The 13,994-nt window shown below is 55.3% G+C and overlaps 1 protein-coding gene across 1 annotated transcript; it reads left to right on the top strand.

Moving 5' to 3' along the window:
• The first annotated feature begins 754 nt into the window (after positions 1 to 754).
• C26H14orf132 (chromosome 26 C14orf132 homolog) lies at positions 755 to 13,705 on the top strand. Its single transcript, XM_058655395.1, has 2 exons — positions 755 to 1,012; positions 13,180 to 13,705. The coding sequence occupies exons 1-2, from the start codon at positions 986 to 988 to the stop codon at positions 13,402 to 13,404; spliced, it is 252 nt and encodes an 83-aa protein (XP_058511378.1). The 5' UTR covers positions 755 to 985; the 3' UTR covers positions 13,405 to 13,705.
• The last annotated feature ends 289 nt before the right edge of the window (positions 13,706 to 13,994 follow it).

The following is a 13,994-nucleotide window of genomic DNA, read 5'->3' as shown; positions in this document are numbered from 1 at the left end:
CTCGCCTGTGACAAAGCCTGGGGGTCCAGGGCTTGGTGGCCTCAGTGGCTATTCAGAGGCTAAGGTGACCAGCCCTGGGGAGGCCCAGGACAAGCTCCTTCCCAAGGGGCCAGGGAGTGTCCCAGAGGTGGCCCCTCCAGGCCCACTGCCATCCCTGCTTGCACTCGCAGCTGGACAGCTCAGCTGCCCCGCTCGACTGAGCTGCCACACCCGCATGGTGTGGGCATCTACCCGTTTGTGGCACCAGCCTAGGGTCTTGCACTGTCACGCACGTCGGAGCATGCGCTGAGGGATGACACCTCCACGTCTCCCTTCCTTCGCGGTTCAAGTGCAGACTCAGCCAAACACTAAGTGGCCCAAGCTGCCTGACAGAGCAGCTTTGGCCTTCCTTCCGTCCAGCTCCCGGAGCGCAGTGAGCAGGGTGCACAGAAGACCCAGGTGTCCCCACAACCGATGTTTGTTCCCTTGGCCCCTGGGGCAGCCTGGCTCCTCCACACCGGACAGGGTGCCAAAGAGCAATGGACTCGAGTTCGAGGCCGGAGTTCGCAGCCACCAGCGGGACGACACAAGCCTCAGTTTCCTCAGCTGGCCCACGCAGGGAGCGGAAGAAGCTCTCCAGGGATGCGCTGGGTCCCACCCAGGGGGTGGGGCTGGAACTGGTCACGTGCAGGGACGCGGGGTCTCTCTCTTTCTTTCTCTCTCTCTCTCTCTCTCTCTCTCTCTCTCTCTCTCTCTCTCTCACCCCGCCCTGCCCCGCCCCCTTGCCCGGGGTCCCCCGCCCACTGTCTGTCTGGCGCTCGGAGCAGGGCGCACGGTGTAGGCTGGGGACACGAGACCACGCCGGGGCTGGGAGGTCTGCGCTGCGCCCGCGGGGCTCGGGTACGCCTGCTCGCGGCTCCGCCCGCTCCCGGCCAGCGGCAGCAGCAGCAGCGGCAGCAACAGCAGCGACGATTCCAGCGCCGGCGGCAGTGGTAGCAGCGACACCATGGATCTGTCCTTTATGGCCGCGCAGGTAACGGGATGCCTTTCCCACGAACCGTGGGTTGCTAACTTCGAGGCCACAGCCTCTCCTTCTCCACCGGGGGCTGGGGCAGCGGCATCCATCCAGAATCCAGGTCACGGCCCCTTTGTCCCCAGGCGGGCATCCCACCTCGCCCCCCGCCCCCACCCGCCACAACCTGGTGTGCGCCTGGAAGGGGGTGCAGGGGCGGGGCGAACTCGGCCCTTTGGGGGTGGGGCGGGCGATACACCCTGCATGCCCGCTATTCTACCCCGCCCTGAAGCTGGCGAGCAGGAGGCTTCTCTCCCAGCCCCCACTGGCTGACCCCCTGCGCAGCCCTGGAGCGCTCTGCGCTACCCTAGCGTGGGCAGCCTCGCTGCTCGCCATGGGCGCTTCTGCGAAGCGCTGGTGCTAGGTTACTCCTCTCTCACCCTTCGCCTCGGAGTGGAGACCAAGCCTTTGTGCCCGGCCATGCCGGCTGCGTCCCTGTTAGCCTTGTGCTAAGTTTGTTTGTCTGTCTGTGCCCCTCGCGGTGGTCCCCCTCCCACCCCATGAAGCTAGCTAGTTCCTAAATAACCTCTCACCTTCCCATCTCACCCCATCCCTGGGCCCCCTAGAGTCCGGGGGGCGTGTCTCTCTGCCTCTACTCTGCTGAACCAGAACAAAGAGGGGTACTACCTCGCTCTAGTCGGCTGTGGCTTGGGGGACAGCCACTTCTGATCACTGTGCCGGCTCCACGAAGGGCCTTGCTGGGTTTGGGAGAGGTAATCAGAATCTATCGAATTCAACCTTGGCTTGATGGGCGTGTGAGCATGTGAGCTGGGCACAGAGGGGCAGCTCAGGTCTCCAGGGTGTGTGGCAGGATCCCCACCTGCTGCTTTCTTCCACCGGGAAGTTTTAGGGGCCATGTTGTCGTCCTCAGAAGTGCTCTGGGGCAGAAGCTTGTGCAAGTGCATTCATCCTTTCTGGTGAAAAGGCCCACATCCTAGGATTCTTCTAGGTTTCTCTTTCAAAAGGCTCTGTGTTTCTCTGCAGTAGAACCCCCAAACTCCCTCCTCCCTTTCCGACTATACCTTAACACCCATTGATCAGAAAGAAACGATAGGTGGCCCAGAAGACCCAGGTGCTTACCCGAGTTGCACGTCACACAACAAATACTGAGTGGGAATATGTGCACTTTCCTTGTGTCTGCAAAAAAAACCCAAAAAGTATAAAAATAGAGCAACAGCAGAATCCACACTGGATATGCACAGCAAATCTCCAAAGAGAAGCACCAGGGACGCAGAGTCCTCCAGCTGGCTCTGGAAGCCAGAGAACTGCTGCCGTATCCATGGTTACAAAACAAATTGGTCATCGCTAGCCCTGGGCTGGCTGGAGCATCTGGGGTTGCTATGGTAACTGTCTCAACACCTGTAGGCAGAACCTGTCTAGAAAATGGGTTCTTCTTGTTCTTTTTTCCCTTACAATTCAAGTGCTGCCTGGTCAGTTTATTGCTGTGGACAGATGTTTGGTGTCAGTTAAGCCTTGGTACACTGCTATTGCAAGAAACAGACACAATTGGACACTGTGGCACAGCTGGTGAGGCCGCCACCACCTATGTGGGCGCCGATTTGTGTCCTGGCCACTTTGCCTCCCATCCAGCTCCCTGCTAACAGCCTGGGAAAGACATGGAGGATGGTCCAAGTGCTTGGGCCCCTGCACCCTCGCGGGAGGCCGGGAGGAAGCTCCTGGCTTTAGCCTGGCCTAGCCCTGGCCATGTGGCTGTCTAGGGAGTAAAGCAGCAGATGGAAGATCTCAAGCCCTCTCTGTAATTGTGCCTTTCAAATAATCAAATCTGATCCCTCCCACCTCCCAAAAAAGGGAGCGAGAAGAAAGAAGCAGAAACAGGAAGAGCATACGGGGAAGGACACTTAGGTTGTCGTGTGCCTACTGTGTTCCAGGTGCTCGGCAGCCTTTGTCACAATGTTCTTCCTGAGTCTGTGCTGTAGGCCTGCTCTCTCATCCTACCCATCAGGAAAGCAGACCTAACCAGGTGGGGACACTTGCAGTTTCTCCAAGCACTCGTCGGCCACCGGCAGCTGATTTGGTGCCAGCTCCCATCACACACTAGTTTCTTCTGGTGGCGTGGGCTTCAGCACAGAGGTCCCGGGGTCTGAGGTGGCTGCATTTCTTGTGGCTCAGTCCTGACTTCCCTGACAGCAAGTGTTCCAATAGTTTCAGGTCGAAGAGATGGGCTTCTGAGAATCCAGCCCGGAAGCCCAGAAGGCCCCAGAATGTCACTGACACTGTTAGCTCATGGTCAGCCCAGGTTTGAGGGCAGAGGAATCAGGCTACAGCTGTTGAAGGAGGAGGGAGGGGTGTGCGTGTCCAGAGATGCGGGGAGGGAATGAGCAAGAGGCAGCGGCTTTTGGAGACTGGTACCAGGTGGAGCCACCAGGTGGTATCACATGGTACCAGAACCGAGATGCGGGCTGCACTCACCCTGGGGCTGTCAGAGACAGATGACCACAACGGCTAGACCTGGGTCAGAGCCAGGAGCTGCATCAGGGTCTCCCATGTGGGTATACTTGGGCTGTCTTCCGCTGCTCCCCCGGCACAGTAACAGGCAGCTGGATCATAAACGGTGCAGCCTGGACTCCAACCAGCGTCTATGGGAGATGCTATGGTCTCAACTAGTTACATCACAATGCCAGTCCCTGCCAAACGCTTTCAACCAAAGGGCCTGTCTTCTACTTCAAAATCTCCCTTTGAGATTTAAGTATTTTATAATTAGACCTTCCTAGGAAGAAATTATAAGCCTGTGTTTTTGCAAGGGTAGAAGGAGCAGTTGAGAGTCAAAATCTAGAGAAATTAATGTAGGCCAATTTCCTCGACAAAGTCAGAGACTCTGGACGTCTGAGTGGTAACACTGAGTGTCACAGAGCTGAGACCTGGGGGTTAGTCTGCAGACGAACCTGCCCTGGGGGGCCCCTGCTGTGTGTTCTGCCCTGTTTGGGGGCCCCTGCTGTGTGCTCTGCCCTGTTTGGGGGCCCCTGCTGTGTGCTCTGCCCTGTTTGGGGGCCCCTGCTGTGTGCTCTGCCCTGTTTGGACCTGGGGGTTAGTCTGCAGACGAACCTGCCCTTGGGGGCCCCTGCTGTGTGCTCTGCCCTGTTTGGGGGCCCCTGCTGTGTGCTCTGCCCTGTTTGGAAGCCCAGACCTCAGTTCTTTCACCCTGATGGACACTGAGCTGTGTTCCCATTCCCCACTCTGCGTTGGAGACATACTTGCCCTTCCCATCACAAGTGCCACTTACCGGGTGCCCCGTGTGGAAGCAGGCACGGACTCTCCCCATGGAACACGCACTTGGCAGACCCACCTTACAGATGAAGAAACCGGCGCTTAAAGCGACAGGATGATTTGCCCAGAGTACACCGGTGGGATTCAAACTCACCTCTCTATGCTACTTCAGTCTTTCTAGAATTTTTCTTATTTTATTTATTTGAACTAAAGACAGGGAGAGATGAGAGACAGAGAGAGAATCTTCTATCCACTAGTTTTACTCCCCAGACGGTTGTAACAGTTGGGGAGGGTTGGGCCCCAGTCAGGAGAAGGGCTTCAGTCTGGCTCTCCCACATTGGGAACAGGTTCTCGATCACTTGGGTCATCTTTTGCTGCCTCCTGCCTCGGGGTACACATTAGCAGGAAGTTGGAGTCTTAAGCTGAAGCCCAGTGGCTCTGCAGCTCTGCTTAATTACTGCACTGAATGCCTGCCCACAGCCTCTTGAAGTCGCAGGAAAATGGACAGGGACATCAGGATTCCTGACTCCCTGCTGTCACAGGTGCATTGCGCCCCGTCATCAACATCACCCACCAGAGCAGTACATTTGCTCCAGCTGAGTTACCCACATTGACACATCCTCGTGGTGAGCTGGGCTTCACCCTTGGCAACAGCCAAACTCTGAGTGTGGGCCAACATGTGGCCTCGTGTGTGTGTGTGTGTGTGTGTGTGTGTGTGTGTGTGCAGGGCCCTAAAGGCTGGCAGTGGCACCTGTTCCTGCCTCCCTCCCCTGGGCGCTGGCCAGCATTGGTCTTTTCTCTGCCTCTGTAGTTTGCAGAGCATCCTGTGGTTGAATCATGCCATTGGTAGCCCTTTCATGTTGCCTTCTGGCCCCTAGCAGTGCGCACTTAGTCTCCGCGTCTTTTCGTGGCTCCTCGCTCATTTCTTTGCAGCACTGAATCCTCTGGAGGGGGCGTGTTCTGTTTATCCACTCACTTACTGAGGAACATCTTGGTTGCTTTCACGTTGTGACATTTGTGAGCAAAAGCTGCTGTAAATGTGCGAGCGCAGGGTCTGGCGTGCACTGGCATTTTCAGGAGCCTATTTTTAAAATCCTGTCCCACAGTTTCTCCTCTTGAATTGGACGGCTTAAATCCCATATGCTTAATGTGATTGGTGATATGGTTGGATTTCAGTGTGTCCCCACAGCGTGTCCATCAGGGCTTCTTTCACTCCCTGTTGACTTTCGGATAGAGGAAGTTTTTGGTCTCTCCCCCCACTCCCCTCCCCACCACCACACCAGTTCCTCGCTCACCTTTTCAGACACCATTCTTTGTTTTATGATCATAGTGGCTGCTTTGGCACGTCGTGTGCAAGCATGTAACTTACCACAGTCCAAATGATATGATGCACTTTACAGCAACTGGAAGTTCGCACCAGCGTGTCTCAGTGTTCGTGCTACCGTGGTTGCACATTTCATTTCTTTATACAGCAGTTTGTGAGGATCACATTCAAAGTCAAGTTTATCTCAGTGCAAAAACAAACAACAACAGCAACCACTTGGAAATTCATGGAATCTCTAGAAAGTGCATGGCAGTGGCATGGTGAAAAAACACAAAACAAAACGGGCAGCCATTCTAGAATCTTCTGCACCAAAACAAACTTGTGTTTGATTTGTCACAAACTGTTTGAAATATCCTTATACATATATTTTAAACAGCTGCCCATGACAGAAGCAGCATTCTTATTCTTACTGTTTTAAGATTTGTTTATTTTTATTGTAAAGGAAGATAGACGGAAACAAGGAAAAACAGAAAGGTCTTCCATCCACTGATTCACTCCCCAAATGGCTACAATGGCTGGAGTTGAGACAATCGAAAGCCAGGAGTCAGAGCTTTTTCCAGGTCTCCCACATGGATGCAGGGTCCCAAGGCTTTGGGCCGTCCTCGACTGCTTTCCCAGGCCACAAGCAGGGAGCTGGACGGGCAGTGGAGCTGCTGCGACGTGAACCGGTGCCCGTATGAGATGTCAGGGCTTGCAAGGGGAGTCACGTGCTGGGCCCAGTACCCTTGCATGTTATGGATTTCATATTGTACTGCTACTGTTTTAGTGAAAATCAGTTTTCTCCTGGTTTGTTTTAATTCTGGGAAAGCCACCTGTTTCCCATGCAGCTGTGACCACTGGTGCACCTCATTCCTCTGCCTAGATCTTACTCCTCAGTGGCGCCCTTGTCCTGTCTGTTCCACCTTCCCCCGCTCACATACCCTACTGTCCCAACATAGTTATATTTTTCTGTCTCTGGCTGCTTTTTGTTGAAGTCAGAGTTACACACACACATACACAGAAGGAGAGCTAGAGGAAGAAAGAGAGCCAGATCTCTCAGCTGCTGGTTCACTTGCCCCGTAGCTGCAACAGCCAAGACTTAGCCAGGCTGAGGCCAGGAGCCAGGAACACCTGTCTGGGTCGGGTCGCCCCTACAGGTGGCAGGGACCCAAGCACTTGGACCGTCTTTCACTGCTTTCCCAGGCATGTTAGCTGGGAGCTTGATTGGAAGTGAAGCAGCCAGGATTCAAACTGATGCCCACCACTGGCTTTGAGTAAGCTGACTATGAACTATCTTGTTGCCATGTTTCTTGAGCTTGGGCTTTGAGGACTTTTGTGCAGTTGTGAGTTTATACTTTGCATCCCATTTGAAAATCTCGCACCCTTTTTTCTGTTCCCCTCTTTCTCTTCCTCTTTGGAGACTCCATTTAAACTTGTAGGCTGTCTGAAGTTGCTCATTGTTACCCTGTTAGTTTGTTTTTAAACCATTTTGTGTTACTGTTTGAGTTGGATGATTGCTATTGTTAAGTATTCCAGGTCACAGTTATTAACTTCTGCGATATTTAATCTGATAATAATCCCAACCAGTGTATTTTTTCCGACATGATAATTCGTATTTCCAGAAGATTGAATTGTCTTTGAAAAAGGAATCTTCCGTTCTCAACACGTCCAGTATTTTCTCTAGTGTTCTAAACATATGGAGCGGCTAGCAAGACTGCTTTAGGAACATGGCTGCTTTAGGGCTTCCTGCTGATTCTAAGCCTCTCAGTTCTGAGTGGTTTGACTGGTTGCCTCATCCCCTCAATGGTCTTACTTTCTTGCTGTTTTACATGCATGATCGTGTTGTAGCTCGCTCAGTGCTAGCTGCTTTTGTTTTCCTGTAAACATTCTTGAGCTTAATTGCCACGTGCATCTCCGATCCTTGGGTATGGTTTGTGTGTGAGTGGGAATGGGTGTGCATGGGGGTTGTCTGTGTGGGGTATGTATGAGTGTGGATGTGTCTGTGTGTGTGTGCAAATAGGTGTGAGTGTGTAGGTGTGTATGCATGTGTGTGTTCAGATTTTAAGTTTATTTATTTTTACTGGGAAGGCAAATTTACACGTAAGAGATAGAAGGATCTTCCATCCACTGGTTCTTTCCTCAAATGACCTCAATGGCTGGAGCTGAACCGATCCCAAGTCACGAGCCAGGAGCCTCCTCCAGGCCCCCCAAGTGTGTGCAGGGTCCTGAGGCCTTGGTTCATCCTCTGTTGCTTTACCAGACCATAAATAGGAAGTTGGGTGGGAAGCGTAGTAGCTGGGACACCAACCAGCGCTCATGTGGGATGCTCTTGCTTGTAGGTGGAGGATTAGTCAGTACAGCCAGCATGCTGAGCCCTAGATATTGCTTTTATGACTTGGGGAGCAGCTGTCTCCAGCCGCCATTGTCCCCTGCCCTCTGTGCTCAGCCACCCACTGATACTTTGTTTGTCCCCTGTGGGCACTCCTCGTCCATTTCCTCCACTCGCATCTGTGCCAGCTATTAGAAAGGCTCCGAGACCCAGCTTCCAGCAGCTTGTAAGGAGACCTGGGGGGTGACGGATGAGCTCTTCAGGGCCTCCTGTGCTCTCTGTGCCATGTCATAGCCACACTGCCCCTACTGTCTGCTGCCCTCCCCTCTGCCTTTCTGCCAGGCCTGTTTAGCTTCCCTCTGGGGGTTCTCCTGGGCCCTGCTGTGTGTCCCAATGGCCAGATCAATCAGGTGGAGCCATCCTTGCAGACAGGCGGTGCTGGGGAGCTTGGAGAAGCTGTCACCAGCCTTCATCATCTTCTTCATCAGCCCACAGTATGCACAGACGCACAGTCATGCAAACCTTGACACAGGAGCCTGCCTGGACTGGGGCCAGGGCCGGGGTCAGGGTCAGGGCTGGGGCCGGGCTTAGGGTCAGGGCCAAGGCAGGAGAAAGAGATGATCAGTGACCTGAGCCCTCTTGCTCAGGGCCCGGCTGTGAACTGCCAACCCTTAGGACAGAAGAGGAGCCTAGAGCTCAGAGCCTGGGCATTACCCCTCAAGTCATCCAGGGAGGAAGGGGCTAAGCTGGGCTCAGCGCTGGGCCTGAACCCTGAGCTCACATCCCTGCCGAGGTAGGGACGGCTGATGGAGCACTGAGAGTTGGGGTGAGCAGGGGAGGCAGCTATGTGGCCCAAACAAGCATGGTTCCATGTCGCGGCCATGGCTGGCCCAGCTTCCCCTGGAGCCTGCATGGGCGTTGCAGCTTTTGTTGTTTCAAGGTTCGGAGAGGTCAGGGTCCTAGGAGTGAACTTCCTTTCCTTCCCACATCAGTCCCTGACCTATCAGTGGGGTCCCCCAGCAAAGCAGGGGGGGTGAAGCGGTGCGTCTGTGTCGCCCCCTGCTGGCAGGGGACAGAGCCTGGATCCTCCGGCCTCATCCAGCCCCATCCCAAGTGCTGCCATCGCCACCTGCTCCTGATGAGTCAGAAAAGAAAGGCGATGGAAAGAATGCAGGGAGCCTCATCTTCCTTTCGCTGTCTTCCCCACCTGCCAGAGGCTGGCCCGAGAGGCTCGCTGTCGGCATCGGGAACACCAGGGTTGTAGCTCTTTTCCAGGCGAATGCCTCCTAGCAGCCCCAGCCAGCCGCTGGCATCGCTCCCATGCACTCAGAACCACTTTTCCAAACAGCATCCATGCCAGACTCCCCCGGGGGAAAGGCCCGGATCTCCTTGCCAAGCCCTCTGGGTGAAACCTAACCGGGCTTTCTGGCAGGCCAGGGAAGTGCTGCCCACAGCAGGCCAGCAAGGGCGTCCTTCTGTGGGGTGCCCTTGCAGCTCCTCGGGAAGAAGTTGAGCTTGTTTCCAAGAGAACTTTCTCCCCAGTGGGCAGGTGCATCAGGTGGGCTTTCTGTGGCCCAGATGAGCCAGGGATCATTTATGGAGTGCCAAACATGCATGATCTGAGACAGTGCGATCCTTCCCTGCCTTGTACCATGTAGCTGTGGGTGTCAGCTCACGCAAAAATACCAACTTCACCACCTACCAAGAAAAGTGTTTTTACCAGAGGCATGCAGAATGGCTGGGAGGAGGGTGAGGCTGGGTTGTCTGGCTGAATGGCCACTGCAGCTGTGGGCCAGAGGCTCTTCACCCCGGAATAGCTCACCTCCCTGGCCCATCGTGGGCAGTTGCCCCCAGGAACAGGGTGTGAAAAGGGTCATCGCCTTGTAAGAAATTTGCTCTTGAAAGTCCTTTCTAGGGCACAGGGCTTAGGATGTTGCCTGGGCCACCCGCATCCCTTATCCGATCCTCGTCCAAGTGCTGGCTTCCAGTTCAGCTTCTGGCTCGTGAACATCCTGGGAGGCCTGGCTTGGTTTCCAAGTTCCTGGCCTGGTTCTGGCCTGGCCCTGGCTGTTGCAGGCATTTGGGGAGTGAGCCAGCCAATGGACGACCTCTCTCTCTCTACCTTTCAAAGATAAATAAAGCATGTTCTAACAAGACCTTCCCACTCATGGCTTCCTTTCTAAGGAATAGCAAAGCATTGTCTTGACACCTGGCTTGTCCCCGGTGGGACCCTACCCAGGCCTGCTCTGTGGAAATTGGACACTTTGTCCACCTGCTGCGGCCCTGACCTGTCCATCATACAGTGTGAAGCTGGGGGTGTGGATGTCAGCCACCTCTGCCTTCTGACCCTGAGGGGACACCGGGGTAACTCTGGGGGAGACGAAGTGTGTTCTGAACCTGTCGGTGTCAGTCACAGGGGTAACTCCTCTGCCCATTCATGCACGGGGAGGCACAGGCTCCCCTGGGGAGAACATCCACCGAGTTCTCTGGGCACATCAGCAGAGGGAGTGAGCCTGCTGGGGCTGCTGTGTGCTTGTTCCATGACATGAGCACTGCTGGGAGTCATGACGCTAAGTATGGGGGCCGGGTAAGAGAGAACCCGCCCCCTGCATGCACTCATGCTGGCTGCAGCTCTCTGCCTGCCACCAACCCCTGACTGGCTTTTCTCTCTCCTCTCTCTTCCTCCCGCTCTGTCCCTCCTTCCCAAATAAGGATCTGGTGGTTTTCTTCTTTTCCCGCCGGCATCAGTTGGATGCTCAGAAAAATGTCTGCTCTGCCTGGATGGAATGCTGCTGGAGCAAACAGCACCTCTAGCCCCACAGCCGTTGGGGCTTTTCTCTTGCAGCATCAGGGTTCGGGCCACCCAGCGGATGCAGGCCAGCCAGCAGGTGCCCATCCAGTTCTAGGGACGCCCTGACACAACCAGGGGTAGAACAGATGCCAGCACTCATAGGAGGAAAGGCCACAAAACTCTTGTCTTGCATTTGCCCAACTGCCGCCTGTGGTGCATATGGCAGAATCCGCAGGGGCTTGACCGCCTTACCCCTGAGCCTGTCGCACATGTGGGCTCCTCTTCAGCCAGTCTCGGCTCTTTCTCCTTCAGGTCTGTGGCCAGGGGCTCCTTGAAACCCAAGCTGCAGTTCTGGGGTTCCACGAAGGCTCCCCAGGTTCTCCTGCTGGCCTGCAGTCCGTTCTGTGTGTGTCAAATGTCCCCTCATTAAGGGTGACCACAGGCGAGGTGCAGCATGTCCTGAGGTGCCGGGCTGAGTTACTACGGCAACGCTTTCAAGAGGGGAGAATTCGCTTTGTCCTCTCAACTCTGACGCTTTCAGGCTTTCCAAAAATAGCCTTGTTTGCCCAAGTCCTGTGGACCTGGGCATGTTGGGCACACGGCGAACAGTCCTCCCACCCCCGCCTGAGTCCATTGCAGCCACAGCTCCCTTCACAGCGTGGAACTGAGCAAGCTCTGAAAAGTGGAAAATGTTTTATGAGGCACTGGGATCAAAGAGAAGTCAGACTTAGCTCAACCGCTTGATGAGCTCACAGTCCCACAGATGGAGTGTGCAGCGTGACGGACCCTGGTCCAACGTGACGTGGGAGTGCAGGCTCTCACGTCCGCTGCTTGCCTGCTCACCAGCACAGGTGTGAGATGTGCAGAAAGCAGGGGGATGGGAGAGCCACACTTGGTGGCCTGCGCTGGAGCTGGGGCTGCCGCGTGGGCAGGAGGGATGGCTTCAGAGGTGGGGTACCTGCTGAAGCCCCAAGTAGGCACTGTGGGTGTTCAGTGCGGGTTCCTCGTTGCGATCTCTAACAGACTTTGCTCCATCTGCCTGGCACCAAAGCCTTTTCTCTGTATTATCACTTTGTTTTGGAATGATCTCTGAATGCAGGATTAGAATCCTCACATTTAGACAGGAAGCCGACTCGGCCATAGAAGTGGCCTGTGTCTGGGAGGCAAAGCTGGGCCAAAACCAGCACCAATGTCTTCCTGCAGGGCGTCCTTCCGCTGATACCGTGTGCTGTTCAGGCAGCCCCAGCTCCCACAGTCCTGGGTTCAAGTCCCTGCTCTGCGTCCAGCTCCCTGTTAAAGTGCATTCTGGGAGCCCCTCCTCCCACAGTCCTGAGTTCAAGTCCCTACTCTGCATCCAGCTCCCTGTTAATGTGCATCCTGGGAGGTACTGGGGACAGCTCAAGTCTGAGTCTCCTCCCACGTGGGAAACCCAGATGAAGTCTCCTGTCCTCAGTGCTCTCCTGTCCTATGCAACCCTGCTTGCACACCACCCCACACTGCGGGGATCCTGTGACTGGTAAAGGATGCTAGACCTCATTCTCTCATTTTTATACTGTGGAGCCCTTCAAGCGCAGAGGTCATGGGTAACCCCTGGGCCTCCCCAGCGTCTGTCTGGCACCTCCTGTTGCAGAGTGGGCCTTCAGCGTTTGTTGAATGAATAATTGATGAATGCATTCTGTATTGATCCAATCTCTATATTTAGGCTTGGTAAACAAGGCCAAGAGAGGGCAGCAGAGCTGGGGGTGGGCCAGGGCCACCGGCCCCATGAGGAAGCTGTGCCGCTCTGGGCTCAACCGAACTATAACCCAGAAGCTGCCCACCCTCACCCCTGCCAGCCAGGTGGGCCCAGCTGGATCCAGCGGGCTCCTGCAGGAGACTTGCTCAAAGGGGTCCATGTCACAGATGCCCACGCACACACATGCCTTCTCTCTCCTCTCCAGCCCTGAGTATTCAGGGGCATCTGTCCAAGCCCCTTGGTAGCCTCACTCTCACGCCTTCTCTTCCTTGCTCTCTGTAACCCCGCAGCAGCGACAGATGGGGGCCTGGAGGCCACCTGGATCCTCAGAGCAGCTTTGCACGGCAGCTCAGATACTTGGGTCCCTGAGCCCTTCCTACTTAGGAGACCTGGACAGGGCTCCTGGCTTAACCCCTTTCCTGTTCTAACTGTGAGTGTCTCCAGAGAGAACCAGTGGATGGAAGAGCATTCCCTCTCCCATTCTGTGGTAAAATCTTTCAAAGAAATAAAAATGTCTTAAACTCATAGGATACATAGAATGAAAAGATAAGTTTAGGAGCAGGTGTCGTGGTTCAGTAGGGGATGCTGCTGCTTGAAGTGACCATAACCCATTCACAAGCGCCAGTTCAAGCCTTGGCTGCTCCACACTCCAGCCCAGCTTCCTGCTAACATACCTGGCTCCCACCGGCTCTGGTTCACTGCCTCTCTCTCTCTCTCTCTCTCTCTCTCTCCCCCTCCCGCCCAGCTGCCCATGATGGGAGGAGTGTTTATGGACTCACCCAATGAGGACTTCAGCACTGAATACTCCCTGTTCAACTCCTCGGCCAATGTCCACGTAGCCTCCAATGGTCATGGGCAGCCGGATGAGCCCCCACGGTCCTCCAACGATGCCGTGCTGTTGTGGATTGCCATCATAGCCACGCTGGGCAACATCGTGGTGGTGGGGGTGGTGTATGCCTTCACCTTCTGATGTGATGTGTGCCTGGGCTGCTGCCAGCTCCCCGGCCAGGAGTCCTGGCTGCGCACGCGTGCACACGCACGCTCACACACACACACAGCCTCGCCAGGACCAGCAACCAGTGACCTCCCTAATTGCAAGCAGCCCATACTGCAGGTGGAGCTCATCAAGAGACCACAGTGGCCCTGGGTTTTCTGCTCCTGGGGCCCTGACCAGGAGATGGATGTGCAGGGAGCAGGTGGTTGGGGAGGTTTCCAAGCTACATCCCTGGGAGAGGAGACCAGGCAGAGCCGGCAGTGAGGACTGCCAGGCCCGGTTGAGGCTTGACGGTGGCTTGCTGTGTATCTTGCTTCTGTACAGACGTCTTGGACCTGCTGTGTGGGGGCTGGAGCCAGAACAGCCCTGAGAGCCTTCAAGCTCTCACCCCAATCTTGGTTTCCTATTCTGCCCCTTGGCGTGTGCCTCGCCATCTTGAATGTCCCAGTGCCCCTTTGGAAACAGTACCTTAGTCCTCAAGCACCTGGGGTCCTGGGTCAGGAGACTCAGGCCTGGGCGATCTCTGCTAATCCAGTAAGGGGGCCCTTCCCAGGGATGCACTTCCT

This window comes from Ochotona princeps, chromosome 26, assembly GCF_030435755.1.
Source record: "Ochotona princeps isolate mOchPri1 chromosome 26, mOchPri1.hap1, whole genome shotgun sequence".
Classification (NCBI taxonomy): Eukaryota; Metazoa; Chordata; class Mammalia; order Lagomorpha; family Ochotonidae; genus Ochotona; species Ochotona princeps.
Note: the sequence above shows the minus strand (reverse complement) of the source record. Positions and strands in the feature narration are given on the sequence as shown.

Coding starts and splice junctions, on each gene's coding strand:
- C26H14orf132 (XM_058655395.1), top strand. CDS start 986: ATGGATCTGTCCTTTATGGCCGCGCAG. Junction 1,013..13,179: donor TGTCCTTTATGGCCGCGCAG/GTAACGGGATGC, acceptor CCTCCCGCCCAG/CTGCCCATGATGGGAGGAGT.